The 15,118-nt window shown below is 36.9% G+C and overlaps 1 protein-coding gene across 1 annotated transcript in view; it reads left to right on the plus strand.

Annotated features, from left to right (window-relative positions):
* The first annotated feature begins 10,753 nt into the window (after positions 1 to 10,753).
* LOC131028485 (receptor-like protein 32) overlaps positions 10,754 to 15,118 on the plus strand; it is a 42,972-nt gene continuing 38,607 nt past the window's right edge. Inside the window, exon 1 of the mRNA XM_059220421.1 lies at positions 10,754 to 10,877. Coding sequence (XP_059076404.1) covers positions 10,754 to 10,877 — 124 coding nt within the window. The remainder of the gene's footprint in view (positions 10,878 to 15,118) is intronic.

Below are 15,118 nucleotides of genomic sequence, written 5' to 3' on the forward strand. Positions count from 1 at the left end.
TAATCATTTCCAAACAAGTTTTGTTTAAGATTTTGCATTTACCATTCTTGAATTGTAACTGAAATCCTTTCTCAACTAATTGACCAACACTCAAAATATTATGCACTGTGATTACCTACAAGTAAAAATATTTACCTACAAGTAAGACCTGTGATATAAGAAAACATTCAATAGCAGACCTGTGATATAAGAAAACATTCAAGAGGTATAATCTAGAAGACATAGACAACCACTCATATGGTAATCAGTATTTTTAGAGTGTATGGTTTCAGAGGTACTAAGGAATATTTAAGGCTCATCTTAAACTTTACATCTTATACCTTAAATATTTCATTGGAATTACTCCATTGACTAAAACCATAAATCACAAATGCGTCTAAATCCATCGCAGATGCGCCTAGATTACACAGACGCGACTCCCGAACACAAACACGACTGAAAGGTTCACAAACATGGTTTTAAAACAAAGACGTAACCCTGCAATCTGCAAAATAAGATAAAATAATGCCAAACACAAACGCGATTACAAAGGTCACATATGTGGTAGAAAAGCAAAAATGTGGTTCCAGGATGCGCAGATGCAAAAATGTTGAAATTTTGTCGAAAATGTCAGATCTGCAACTTCAAAAACATAAAATCCGCAACAAAAGATGTTTAATGCAAAAGGGACAAGAGTCCCACCGGGCATGCCAAAATGTTTATTGTAAAAATGGAAACAACAATATTGAAAGACTAAATGGATTCAACCACAAAATCCTAGCCTAACAACAACAAAGATCCACCATAACATATGAAGATTACCTAAGATAATGCAAATCAAATGAAATTACAAAGATTATACCATCACATGTCCAATAGGGTTTGAATCTCCATTTTCCTATCTCCATTGATCTTTCTTGATATATTTTCTCTCAGATTTTATATGTGCACAAGAGCTCAACAAAGAACGGAAATGTGGTTGCAAGTAGGCTTGATCGCATATGAAAGTTCGAAAGCATAGTCAGGGAGTCGAATAGAATGATTAGGGTTGATAATGAAAGAGAGTATCCTCTTATATAGAAGACACTTTAAGAAATGAAGGGATAAGATTGAAAGGTGTAAAAGATAAATGGTCGGCTAGGATTAGAGGGTAGGTAGAGGAAATAAGAAAATAATGAGGGTAAGTAATGTAGGAATTGAGAGATGAATGACATGTGTCATGGGTAGAAAAGGCTAATGAATTAATTAAATAAATAAAGATTTATTTAATTAATAGAGGAAGTGAGATCAATTAAATAAATAAGATATTTATTTAATTTAGAAAAGGATAATTTAAATAAATATAAATTTAATTAATTAATAGAAGAATCAAGCTTAAATAATTAAATAAATAAAAATATTTATTTAATTAGACAGGACAATTTTAGGTGTCTACAATAGTTAATTTAAAAATAAATATTATACCCATTCACAATTAAAAAAATGAATCAGACTAAAAATACATCCACATAAATAAAATTCCCACAACCTTCTTATATAATCATTTTCATTTCATATTTTTATTATTTATTGAATAAAAATGAACATTATTTAGAAAGGAAATACTCACCTCAAATTAATTAATTTGAAAGCAGAATTTAAAATGAAAGATAATCTAACATATAATACAAAGATATCAACAAATTTATTTGTCAACTATTCTATCTAAAATAATTACAAAATTACAAAACCAAAAGAAATAAGATGGATTTAAATATCTTATTCCTCTAGGAAGATAAAGTAATTGAAAAACAAAATAAATAAAAACATGTTTTGATAAATTTCTTAGTTTTTGTCAAGATTGGCAAGAAAAGGGTACCCCCATGTAGTAGACCATCACTCTATGTCTGTGTTGGGTGGTTGTTTAGTGTTTTAGAGTTCTTGGTTTTTCTCAGTTTGTCGGTCTTTTAGTTTAGTTGTTGACTCTCTGTTTGTCCTGCACTGGATTTTTGTTGTGCTTTGGTGGGGCGTATTTTTGGTGGTTGTGCACCCCGCATGCACTCTTGGTGTCGCTTTGCAGATATGTAATGGTATGGACCTATCCCGCTTTTATTAATAAAAACTAAGTTATGAAAGAAGATTAATCCAGTGGAAGAAGAACGAAAGATTGATATCAACAAGGTCTAATTTTTCTTTGAATAATTATTTATGTCACAATATAATATTCTTTATGCCACCTAATTACCTATGGCAAGTAGTTAAATATGAAAGGTTGGGTGTACAACTGATAAGACACTGTCATCGATGCTAATGATATGATGCATACTTGTTCATCAAACTCAAAAATATTTTTACCGCCCACCTTTCCCAGCAACAGTGAAAAAATTATGTTTGAACAATGGCATCAGAAATATCGAATCCGGTGAGGAGTTCCCCACATTATATATCCTATCCGCTCATAAGTTTCCTCGATTTGGGATAACATTTTCCAAGAGAAATGGAACATTTTGAGAAAGTTCCTCTTATTGCTTTAGGAAAAACTAGCTATAATTTATTGTGGAAGAGAATTAAGATACCCTGTTTTCTAAAATTATGGATCTTTAATTATTTTTGTTATCATATTTATCTAAATTATATTCAATATATGTTATTTGTTTCTTAATGATTATAATGGCTAGAGAGAGTTAAATTTCTAAACTATTTATTTGATTTGATTTATCTATTGAGACATATTTTTTCATCATTAGGGATGGTCTAGTGGGTGGATTAAAAAGATACATGTTTAATATTAATTCCATTAAAAAATGTTTTTTCTTCAAATTTGTAGTTTGTGAGAGTAGAGATGGTGGCCAACCATGGCCCTTCCAATATCATGGATAACTTTCTTTTGGGTTTATAACTTGAGTATCAATAAATCAATAGTATACTCCCATGAGTCTTCTATAATTAAAAAAATTTTATTCATGACTCCCTTAACAATGACAACAAATTAATCTACAATCTATACAATGGTGTTGATGGGATACAATCCAATAAGAGATAAGGTTTTCATAAATTCAATACTCACAACATTAAAAGAATTTTCAAGACACACTAATGCATTGGAGATCTCTACAACCCTAAGTAAAACTATAATCATAGGGCTTATTAGATCACCATATTTTATAAGAAGCTTTCCCAAGAGAAGTTCTAACAGGTGGTCATCCACTTGAATGTCATTGGCCTTTTTTTTCTTCTTTCTAAGGGTAATGTAATAGAGTAACTCCTTAACAAGGTAATCTAGCTCCAAATTTTCTTTTGTCGCTTATAGTGATCTGGATCCTCAATTTTTAGCACTTTAGCTCTTAAATAAGCCTTGTTTCTATCTAAAGTGTCTACTCAAAAGATTATTTTGGTGCTATTATTTTAACCTCATAATAAAATAGGTCTAGATATTGACTCCAAAATGGCTAAAGATCTTGCATTTTTTAGTTATTTTGGAGTCTAGTTCTCGAATAAATTAGGTGAGTAGTCTTAAGGTATCTCAAGAGAAATTTCTCACAATGACTCAAAAGTGGTTCACTCAATGACTAGTGGAAGGAAATTTTAGAACTTCTTTAGAATGATAATGTGCGAGGACTTCTAGAGCTATTTTTAATGAGTTTCAAAAGTAACACTTCAAAGAAACACTAGAGGATGGCTTCAAGACTGTTGGCTTGATGATGATTATCATGTATTCATCACTTTTTGTCATTTATGAAACACTCTCACACACACATATGATTACATTGACTACCGCTGTAACTTCATTGATTTACACTATTAACCAGTATGTTTAAGGTCTATCTCTAACCGGTACTCTGTGTCAACCAATATGTGCCTAAGAGATAACCTGTGGTTACATTAAATCGGCATCAAAATGAAGATAAAGTTGAAGATGAAGATCAAGTGGAAGATTCTAGGACAATGGTTCACATATTGTGTTCCAACTGGTTTTGACTGCTCTAACCGGTACCTGATTTTGTGATGAGTTACCAGCACCGTTTTCTTGGCGGTCATTTTTGTGATGAGTTATGTTTACTTGTCTAGATACACTGCACCTAGGAAAGTGTGTTATGATTTTCTATGGCCAACATAAGATTTGAATGTCTATTTAAAGACATCTTAGTGAATCATTTCAGAATATATAGAGAATGATGGTATGTGAATACTGATATGCATCTAGAGTGAAATCTTTTGTTGAAGAGCGATAATTGTTAAGATGAAGAGCAATGTTGAATGTACTTAGAATGATCTGATCAAGCAAGTCATGTGCTACTCAGAACAGATCAAATCTTTCTTGTTGTTTTCTAATCATTATAACAGAATCAAATCCCCTAACCAGGTAAGCTCTAACAAGCTTCATTCTACAAATCCTCTAACAAGGTGATCCATTAGTTTGGATTCTAAAATCCTCCAACAAGGTTACTCTTAACAGGGTAGTACTCTTAACAAGGTATAAGCTTCTAATCAAGCTTGGGATCTCTAACAAGATTCACTCCTAGCAGGGAACTTTGTAAGACCTTAACCGGTCAGTTTTCTATTACTGCAGATAGTTAACTTGTGAGTTCCATCTCACCGTGGTTTTTACCTCTTTAGGTTTTCCACGTATAAACACTTATGTTATGGTGGATGTTCTACTTTATGTGGATGTTGTTATTTCATTTTAGATAGCATGTATTTTGTTCAAATTCTTAGTTAAGTTCATCTATCGGTTAGTGTTTAAAGTTGTGCATGTTTTGGTGTCACTGATTCACCCCCCTCCCTCTCAGTGTTTTTCAAGACCATCAATTGGTATCAGAGAAAAACTTCTTTGAATCCTAACCGCTTAGAAGGAAATCTTGAAACTAACATGGGGGACAGAAGCTACTTTGAGATGGTTAGAGAGCTAGAAGCTAGTAGAAGTGAGATTGAATCCCTTAGGGGAAAACTAAAAGTCTCTCGAGCCAAAAGGAGAGATTTATCTGAAAAGCTACTAGAAATATCTAATAACAGTTCTTCAGATGAAGTCAATATTGAAGCTTTAGATGATGAAGTTGAAAAGGTGAACGGTGAAAAACTGAATCTAAGAAGAGAACTAGAAGGTCTCACTATTTGCATGAGTCAAGAACTAGAAGCCAGATGAGTTGCTAAAGATCTTATCAAGGTAAGACATCAAGAGATCATAAAGATCAAACGGGAAAAAGATACTATACATGAGGACTTTATTGTTGAAACTGTTAGATTTTGCCAAGATCAAGAGCTCAATGAAATGTACAAAATAGAGACACAATATAGGACAAGAATAAACTGTACTCTCATCAATAGAAAATGATCAATAGTTCCAATTACATACAATGTAGATGAGCCTGCTTATATAGGCAAGGCTAGGGATATGTGAGCACACAAACATGACATGTGGCTCAATAAGAAACAAGGGTAGGTAGGAAATAGGTGTGGGTAGGTAGGAAAAACAATATAATAGTCCACATGAGGTGGATCACCCACTGAATGTGGAGTGTAACAATAAGATCAACACCATAAAAGGTGGAAATTTGATGCAAAGTGCACACAACAGGAAGTGTCAAATAGGCTCACAGTCTTTCAGACTCAAAAGGTGACTATTCCAACCTAGTCTACCTTACCCACACTTGGTAAGGAAGTGTAAGACCACCCTCACACAACCTTAAGACCTATCCAAGGCCAAACCCAATCCCATATGGGTTACTCAACTTAGACACAAAAGTAGCTTCAAGGACTCAATCCCTTAATGAAGCTCAAACAAGGAAAATGCCTCAAATCTATTGTCTGATGCTAAACAGTAGTAGGGACACCTTCTATGACCCTAACTAACCCAAAATCCAACCACTAAGTGGCTGCCCCAAACCTTACTATGCCAACTTTACCTTTTGGGCTTACTCGGCTACTAGGTCTATCAGTAAGGAACCGATCAATACAAGACAAACTTTACAAAGGACATGGTACTATTTTTTTTGATTTGGAACCTCCAACATATGGTTAAACATTCCCCAAGAGGATAGAGCCTCACCTTACTCCTGCACTATCAAACTCTCACTTGGTTCACAGGCCTAATTGGCCAATTCAGGCTTGGAACACCAGCAAGCACTTGATGATGGGTTCATAAGGCTTGGACAGAGTCTTGGGAAGTTTTTTCAACTTGTTTTCTTGCCTTTCAACAGCTTTCACTAGTTCCTTGGTCCTTCTACTGATCAGCACACTTCAAACATCAAAGTGCAGGCTAAATACATAAGAATATTTAGCCTATGGCTTGCACAAACACCAAGAAATCTTCTTCACCAGGTCCTGAGTGTTTAGGATGTCATAGTACACCATCATACCTTGCAAATTCCAAAGGGACTTGAATTGACACCCCTAGAATTGCAAGATATGTGCCATTTAGCAGTAAAACCCCAAAGCCCTAGGGTTTGTAGCAGTTTAGAGGAAAAATTCGATAACTTCCTCAATTCAACACCAAAATCTATCAAAATAGAACCAAATGAAAGGTCTTTCACATGTTCATACAACCATGGGCCTATTTCAGGCTTTTCAAATCCATACAGAATCGTACAGTCACGAGTTTGCTCAGAAAACTGGTTTTTTAATCAAAATTTTGTGCAATTTTTACATCTCAATCACTTCCAACCCTTTGGAAGTCGAATTCAAAGCCTAAATAGGCTTTCCCTAATAGGCTCAACCGAACCAAGGTGGTTGGGAACCATTGGAGCCTTTGTTTAACTAAATTTCAAAAGTTGCACAAAACTGTCAAAAGTTGTCAACTCCATTTTTGACAGTTTTTGCATTTTTTGCAATTTCAACATTTATGACCCCTAACCATTCCAAAATGGTTCTAACATGACCATATGGACTACAACACATCAAAATCAACCTCCTAATGCCAAAACTAATCGCTACAAGAAAAAATGACTACTAGACCTAATAGGATCCAAGTGGACTAAGGCAACTCTAGGTTTATAGAATGACCTAAGAGTCCCTTGACCACACAAAAAAGGATCACCAAGACATGGATGGTCATCACACATCCTTATTACAAGAAAAACATGAAAAAGAAAAACACAATGCCACAAAGACAAGTCAAAGTGCCCTGCACCAAAATTCTCCTACACACACTATCCCAATGTGGCACAAACACCCAAGTGTCTCATACCCAAACTACTATGAAATGCATTTCCTAAGTAAGCTTAAGTAAGTGTAATAATATCCAAGATGAATAATTATTTACACCAACACCCCCCCTTAAGTGCAACTTAGGGGAATGCACTTAAGTCTACAATGCAACTAAGCAATGCAAGATGGGTCCCGGCTACTAGGCCATGTTAGGTACCCATGTACAAATGCAAATGCATGAAAACCAATGCAATGAAATCTCTCACAAAGTGGAGAAAGAGAGAAAAACCCAATGGGAAAAAACCCTCCCCCAAAAGAGAGATGAAAACTAGATACAAAGAACTCTCATAGAAGTATGTGAAGGACAAAACCCCATGTGAGGAAAAAGTCCCCCCCATATGAGAGAAGAAGAGAAGCTAGTAAGCCCCCCCTCAATGTGGAATTTGCACCAATGATAGAAGCTTGATGTATGAAGAAAATGCTCCACGAATGTCGAACAACATTCCTCCCCTTAGGAAGAAACAAAACCAAAGGTGTATCCATGAAGTCTCCCCAATCATGAATGGAAGATGTATGAAGAAAACTCATGATGAAAGGAATCTCTGAAAAACTGCTCAAGTGTCCCCATGTCGATGCTGAAAGATACCCCCTCCAAAGGTGGTAAACTGTACCACACTGGTGAAAAAGGCACTCCAAGATCTAGTGGAGATGGATGTAGAACATGTCCCAAATACTCACATATCTCCTCAAAAAATAAAGAGACCTCCTCCAACTATTGTACATAAGTATCCACAATCATGTCAACCTTGAAAGAATGATCATGTAGAGAATGAACAAGACGGTCAGAGTGTTCCCTCGCAACAATTGAAGAAGGATCATCTTCATCAAAGAGAAGATGAATGTCATCAATGATGTCTCCCAAATCTGCAATATAGGATTCCACAAACAAACCTGCAATGTCTATCAAGTAATCATCCCATGAATCTGAAGCTGGAAGACAATGAATATCCTGCTGCACTGAATCACATGAAGGCAAAACTGTCGCACTATCTGCATCATCAGGTGCAATAGGTCATGTGATATCAATATGAGGGGATGAAATACAAGGCTCAAGAACGGGGTCACATGTGAGAATCCCCATGTTCAAGTGCCCAAAGTTCTCCTCAAAATCTGAACCATCACAAGAAGTGTGATCAACATGTGTAGAATCATCAAATGTGAAATCATCATCATCAACAAAATCTGAAAAGGAGTATAACCAAGATGCATGATCAACCACCCCAATCACAATGATAGCTCTAGTCTCCAAGTCTCTAATGAAAACTGACTCACGTGTGAACTCCACAACTCTCTTAGTTGCGCCATGTGTGATTTGATAGATGGAAAGGAGATTGTTTGTCAAGTGGGGTACACACAACACATCATTGAAGGAGTTATCCCCAATGTCAATAGATCCTTTCCCAATCACATCCATGTATGTATGATTGCCCATCAAAATCTGCGGCATGGTGCAAGGCTCAAATGTAGAGAACATAGACTGCGAAGATGCCATATGATGAGAAGCCCCTGAATCTAGAAGCCATCTCTCTGAATCATGACTGATAGTAGCACATAGAGCTTTTCCTTTTCTTGTCCCAAAAGAGTGAATCTTCCCACCTGTAGAAGCCATGAATGCTTGCCCTTTTCCTTTTGAATGTGAGGAAGTGGAAGTTGATGAATCATCCTTCTTGTAGACATTAGGCAAATCAATGTTATGCTTTTTGATGATATGTGTGAGCTCATCAATCTTCTTAGAATGGCAACGATGCTCCTCATGACCAAACTTTTTACAATAGGCACAAGTAGGTCTCTCCCTCTTTGGTGAAATATCCCTCTTGGAAGAGGATGAATCTCCTTGTTGTGGAGAAGGTGGTGCTTTGTCCTTAGGCTTTGATTGCCATTTCTTCTTGTTTGAGTTGTCCTTTCCTTGATTTCCTTTGTTCCCTTGATTTGCCACTAATGCTTGAGACTTAGAAGCCTTAAGAATGCCCATGCTTATCAACTTAGTTTGTTCCATCATCAACATTTCATTGAAAGCATCAAATGTAGGCATTGTGTAGCTTGAACCCATTGTCATCCTATGGGTTTGGAAACTACAAACAAATGCTGCATATTCTTGTGGAAGCTTGCCTATCAAGTTGAATATCAATTGAGTATCCTTCTTATCAATGCCACAATCTTTGAGTTGTGCTCTCAGCTCATTTGCTTTAGTGACATAATCTTGTATAGTATCAAAGTTCTTGGGATCCAACATGGTGAGATCACTATCAATTTGATATCCCCTAATCTCATCAACTTGACCATATAAGTCTTGAAACTTTTGCCAAGCATCCTTGATTAGAGTACACTTCTCAATATGAAAAATGAGATCCTTTGATACATACTTTCTTAAGGTACCAATTGCAATGATATTTTTAGTGAGGCAATCCAAGTGACCAACGAGATCAACCTTAGGATCAGCGGGAGCAACTATAGTTCCATCAATGTATTGAGTGAGTCCTTTTTCCATAAGTTTACTCCATGCATCAATTTTCCAAGTAGCATAATTATGAGGAGTTAAGAGAGGAAACTTAGAAGAACCCATAGCAGCAAAAAGGAAGGAAAACAAGAGCACAAAAGCGCAAGAGACACCCCCCCAAATTCACTCAATCAAAGTACCCCCCCAAAAATGATGATTTTGGCACTTTATATGTAGTGCGTGTACAAAGGCCACTTGCAAACAATGGCAAGGTGGACTTCTAATTTTGTTTTACAACTGCTCCAATAGGCTGAGAACTACAATGCAAAAGACTAGCAAGATAGATCTATGCAATACAAATGCCAAATTGGCCAAATAAGACCATATGATGAAAGTATAATTTCTACTCACAATTGCTGCAAACTGATAGCATATTCTGAGAGTAGACAAAAAATAATGCACTTTCAAAAAAAAATGGCACTTGAAAAGGAGTTCGTATGAGCTCGAACGAAGACCTGGAAGTTGCAGAAATGAGGATTGGACAGATACAGTCACCAAAACCTGACAATTCTGAAAAATCTGTCCATCAAAATCAGAAAATAATTCCACCATGTGAAAGTACACAAAATTCTAGCCCATTTCAAAAAAATTTGCACCCAAAAAGGAGCAAAAATGAGCAAGATATGGCCATTTGAAGTTGAACTACAAAATCAAAAAGCTTAATGAGAGGGGTCTGCAAAATTTTTGAAAAAATGATGATGTCAGCAAATTGAGGGATTAAATTTGACGGCCGTATGACCTTCGTAAAAACTTCATAGCTGACTGGGCACTGACGTGGCGTGTTCTGATTGGCCAAAAAGAGATGACTAGGCTGATGACGAGTCAGAATGATGTGGCCACAGGCCAGTGGCCTCCTGCCATGTGGTGGGCGCGGATTCCCTGAGGTCCTACTGACGGGGCCGGTTGTTCGCATGGCGGAGGAGGTGGCAGATGCCGATGGGAGGAGGGCCTGCCAAAGGGTAGGCGTGTGTTTACCAGCGGGAGGCGCCGGAGGGAGGTTTTGTCGGTGGCGGCGTCGGAGGCGACGGGGCCGACAGGGCCAGTGGCAGGGAGGGTTGCGCGGGCGATAGGGCAGGTAGCCTGCGCGGGGCGGCGATGAGAAGCCCGACCGAGCCGTTGTGCAGGGAGCTGCAGACTGCGGCGGGGGAGCTGCGCGAGGGAGCTGCGGAGGAGCTTTGCGAGGGTGGAGCTGTCGGGAGCTGCACGGTAGCGGCGCCTGGTGGGAGGCAGCTTTGGCGCCAGGATCTGCAAACCCTACGGGTCACGGGGGGGGTCTATGGACCCCCCAAAAACCAAAATTTTTTGGATTTTTTTTTTGAATTTTTTTTTTGAAATTTAATTTTTCCGAGAAAAAATTTCAATTTTTTTTTTCCGAAATTTTTTTTTTTCAATTTTTTCAGAAAAAACTGAAAAAAAAATTTCGAAATTCGTACAATAATAGCAAAATTGGCGAAAAAAAATTTCTCACCAAAATAGGCCGACTTTATAACCAAAATTCATGGAAACGGCCATCTGGACACAATGGTAGGGTCGGATCGAGTCTAGGACGCCTCCAAAAGATGTTGCTCCTCAGATCTGCCTCTTGACGTCGCAATAATGCCTCTTCAAGACGAATCAATGATGCTCTAATGGCTCTGATACCATGTTAGATTTTGCCAAGATCAAGAGCTCAATGAAATGTACAAAATAGAGACACAATATAGGACAAGAATAAACTGTATTCTCATCAATAGAAAATGATCAATAGTTCCAATTACATACAGTGTAGATGAACTTGCTTATATAGGCAAGGCTAGGGATATGTGAGCACACAAACATAACATGTGGCTCAATAAGAAACAAGGGTAGGTAGGAAATAGGTGTGGGTAGGTAGGAGAAATAATATAATAGTCCACATGAGGTGGATCACCCACTGAATGTGGAGTGTAACAACAAGATCAACACCATAAAAGATGGAAATTCTCCTACACACACTATCCCAATGTGGCACAAACACCCAAGTGTCTCATACCCAAACTACTATGAAATGCATTTCCTAAGTAAACTTAAGTATGTGTAATAATATCCAAGATGAATAATTATTTACACCAATAGAAACCAAAGAAAAGGAAAACCTAAAGCTAGATCTTGAGTTAGCATTGTCTCTGCAAGAGAACCTGTCTAAGCATAATGAAGATCTTGTCAAAAAGCTTACTGAAGCCAATGAGAAATTGGAGAAGTTCGTCAAAAGTTCTACCATGCTGGAGGAACAGATTCAATCACAAAGTTTGAAGGGTGATATCTTTGGACTTGGTTTTCATACAACTGAAAAAGGAGAATCCTCTGATACAAAGAGAAAAACTACTCCTAAAGTCAACAAGACTACCAATAAGAAGGTTTTTAAACTTGTCTGCTTTGTTTATCACAAGCCTGGTCATACTATAAATGTTTGTAGGAACAAACCTAACAGAAATGCAAGTTACAATACTAATGCTAGGTATGTGTCTAGAAAGATTGAAGGTCATTGCTACACATGTGGGATGTATGGGCATAAACATATTGAGTGCAGATATGGATTAAAAAATCCTGTACCACACATGCAACCTAGACCAAATGGTGACTGGATAAGGAATTTTGATAACTGGGTAAACTGGAACTGGAAAAGCTCCTATGGCAACCAGTTTAGTCTATTCGAAATGGAAAAGGAAACAAATGTTGTTTGCATCTTTTGTAATAACTTTGGTCATATGGCTATGAACTGAAGAAAAAGAACAGGAATAGGAAATGCAAGACCCTGGAGATCATCTGGTATGGTCTGTTACCACTACAACAAACTAGGGCACTTGGCAAATTTTTGTAGATCAAGGAATAGTAAATCGGTCAACTCTTTCAAGGATCAGAAAGGCAAGCAGAAAGTTGATATCGAGGAAACCAGAGAGGATATGAACCGGACATGGAAAAAGAAAAGTGAAGATTTTCCTGTAGAGGAAACTGCTCCTTCACCAAGTGAAGAGAATCTAGCACAGGTGACTTAAGCCTGTCTAACATGGCTAAGGGGAGCGTAACGGTAAAACAGCTCTAGACCCCTTGTAAAACGAGCGGGAAAGAATTTTTGAATTTTGAATTTTGATGACTTTTTGTTGACATGTTATCAACCGGTATTTCAATTAAGCGGTAAATAAAAATTAGGTTTGGTAACCTAAAAAGTGTGAGCATTTATTGCGATCGGTAAAGTGAATAAAAACAAGTTTTACTCTATCATTTTTACCCTAACTCTTTCGAAAAAGAAATTTGAAGCGATTGCAGAGAAGAACAAGATTGTCTTGGTGTAAATTGGCAAATTGCTTTGTAATTAGAGAAATCAAGCTGAATCAAAAGTTGCAGAGAGGCGAACAGGTGTGCATTTGAACATTTCAACCGAAAAATGGAGCGACGTGCAAGATACAAGGTATTTCTTTATATACTGTTTTGAAATCTGTTAATCTAGAATAGCATCTACTTCTAAATCTGTAGAGAGGTTGATGGTCACTACTGAGCCTAAGGAAGCTCTAAAGTCAGATAAAATTATGTCTTATAATGCATTATCGCAAGTCCCAAGTGGTGTTGTGGTCAAAGGTTACTTGTCCAGCTATATAGATTGCAAAATAGAAGATTTAGGAACTCTACACATCTATTATCAGCTGAAATCACTTTGTGATAAGAATGGAAAAATTGAAGCAAAATATGCTAGGGTTTTTGAAAAAGGATTTCATAATGCCACATATTTTCTTGAAGACTTTGAGGATGAACACATAAGAATCATCCTGAGTCAAGTCCACGGAGAGAATATGTATTTGGAAAGAACCCATACGATAACTAAGGAGGCTATTAGGGTTGTAACAGGTTATTGCTCAACCGGTGAAATTCCTGTGCTAAGAAGAATTTCGAAGGACACTGTTTTCAAGCTAACCGATTCTACGTCTGATAAGCGTGCTTTCTCTATCAACACTATTAGAGACCCCACAGTTAAACTTGTAGCAATGGTGATAGGCTATTGGGTCTTCTACTCTAGTAGACTTAACAGTGTTCCATCTGCAGCAATTCATACAGCACATAGAATGATTGTTGATAATGCAAATTATGATGTTTGTGAAGCTATCAGAGACCAATTATTTTAAAACTTGAAATCTATTAAGAAGGACAACACACAGAAGTTTAAATATGGTCATCTATTAGCCAGGTTATTTTTCTACTTTGAGAACTTCCTACCAGGTATTGGTGATATTGAATGGTCCAAGGAACAACCGGTCAATGCACAGATCAAGAACAACATTAAGGATGTGAAGAATACTTTTTCAGCTACCACAAATAAGTATTTTAATGAATTCCAGAAAAAGATCAACATGAGAGTGCGGTTACCTGAAGATGTGGTTAAACACTTTGCAAAAGACATAATCTTCATGGTTACCACTGACTTCTGCTTGATGCAAGCAATTGAACCTAGAGAAGAAGAAATGGAATATATGAGCTACTAGGTCAATCATGATTTACTGGTCGGCTATGCTAATACCCAGTTAGCATCACCCAAAGATAAAAAGAAGGCAAAATTGGACATCTTGGTAGTCCAAGTTGCACCAATTGAAACCGGTATTGCACCTATAGCTAAAGTGAAAGGAAAACAAAAGAAATGTGATGAAAAATATCCTGTGAAAAAGACCACAAGGGTGGCTTAGAGTGTCCTAACCAAGAAGGAACCAACACCTAAAGTATATGAAAAGAAGGTGAGCGCACCAAAGAAGAGAAATAAAAAACTGATTTTGCAACCAGAGTCTGAGGGTACAAATTTTGAAGAAGAACCAAAGAAGGAAAAAGCAACTAGCAGAGAAGGTAAAGGTAGTGCCAAAGACAACTACACCTATAGATGTTGCTACCTACAAACCTGACACAGTCTTTGAGAGGACAATGAAGACATTAGGTAGAAACAGGTTTGATAATGTCAAAGAATATTTTGATTCTTTTACTGAAGATGAGGAGAAGCAAGTAATCCAATAGGTAATTAATTATTTGGGTCATTATAATAGATTTCCGCATGATTTGGAGAAAGATATTTCAATCTCTCTTTATAATATTCTGTTAGAGAAATGGGAGGAAGCAATTCAATTGGAAAATAAGATTTTTGTTGAAATATTTGTACAATATTTTCCCAATCTATCATCTGATGGAGTGAGTGATTTAATTGAGAAATACAAAGCATATTTTGATTTTAAAATGAGGAGATTGAAGCTCCTTAATGGAAAAAGGGCAGTTATTGAGTCGGAGACTCACCAACTAGCCTGTGTAATCAAACAAAGGGAAGATAACATCCACTCTGCCAATAAGGATGAAACTACAGATGATGCTCCTCGATCGGAAATGGATGAAGAGGAAATTGTTCAAGCTGACGTAGTCTATCCAACCAAGAAGAAGGATGATTCCACTATTCTTTTTGATGAAGATATTTAG

The sequence above is a fragment of the Cryptomeria japonica genome, chromosome 5 (genome assembly GCF_030272615.1).
Source record: "Cryptomeria japonica chromosome 5, Sugi_1.0, whole genome shotgun sequence".
NCBI lineage: Eukaryota > Viridiplantae > Streptophyta > Pinopsida > Cupressales > Cupressaceae > Cryptomeria > Cryptomeria japonica.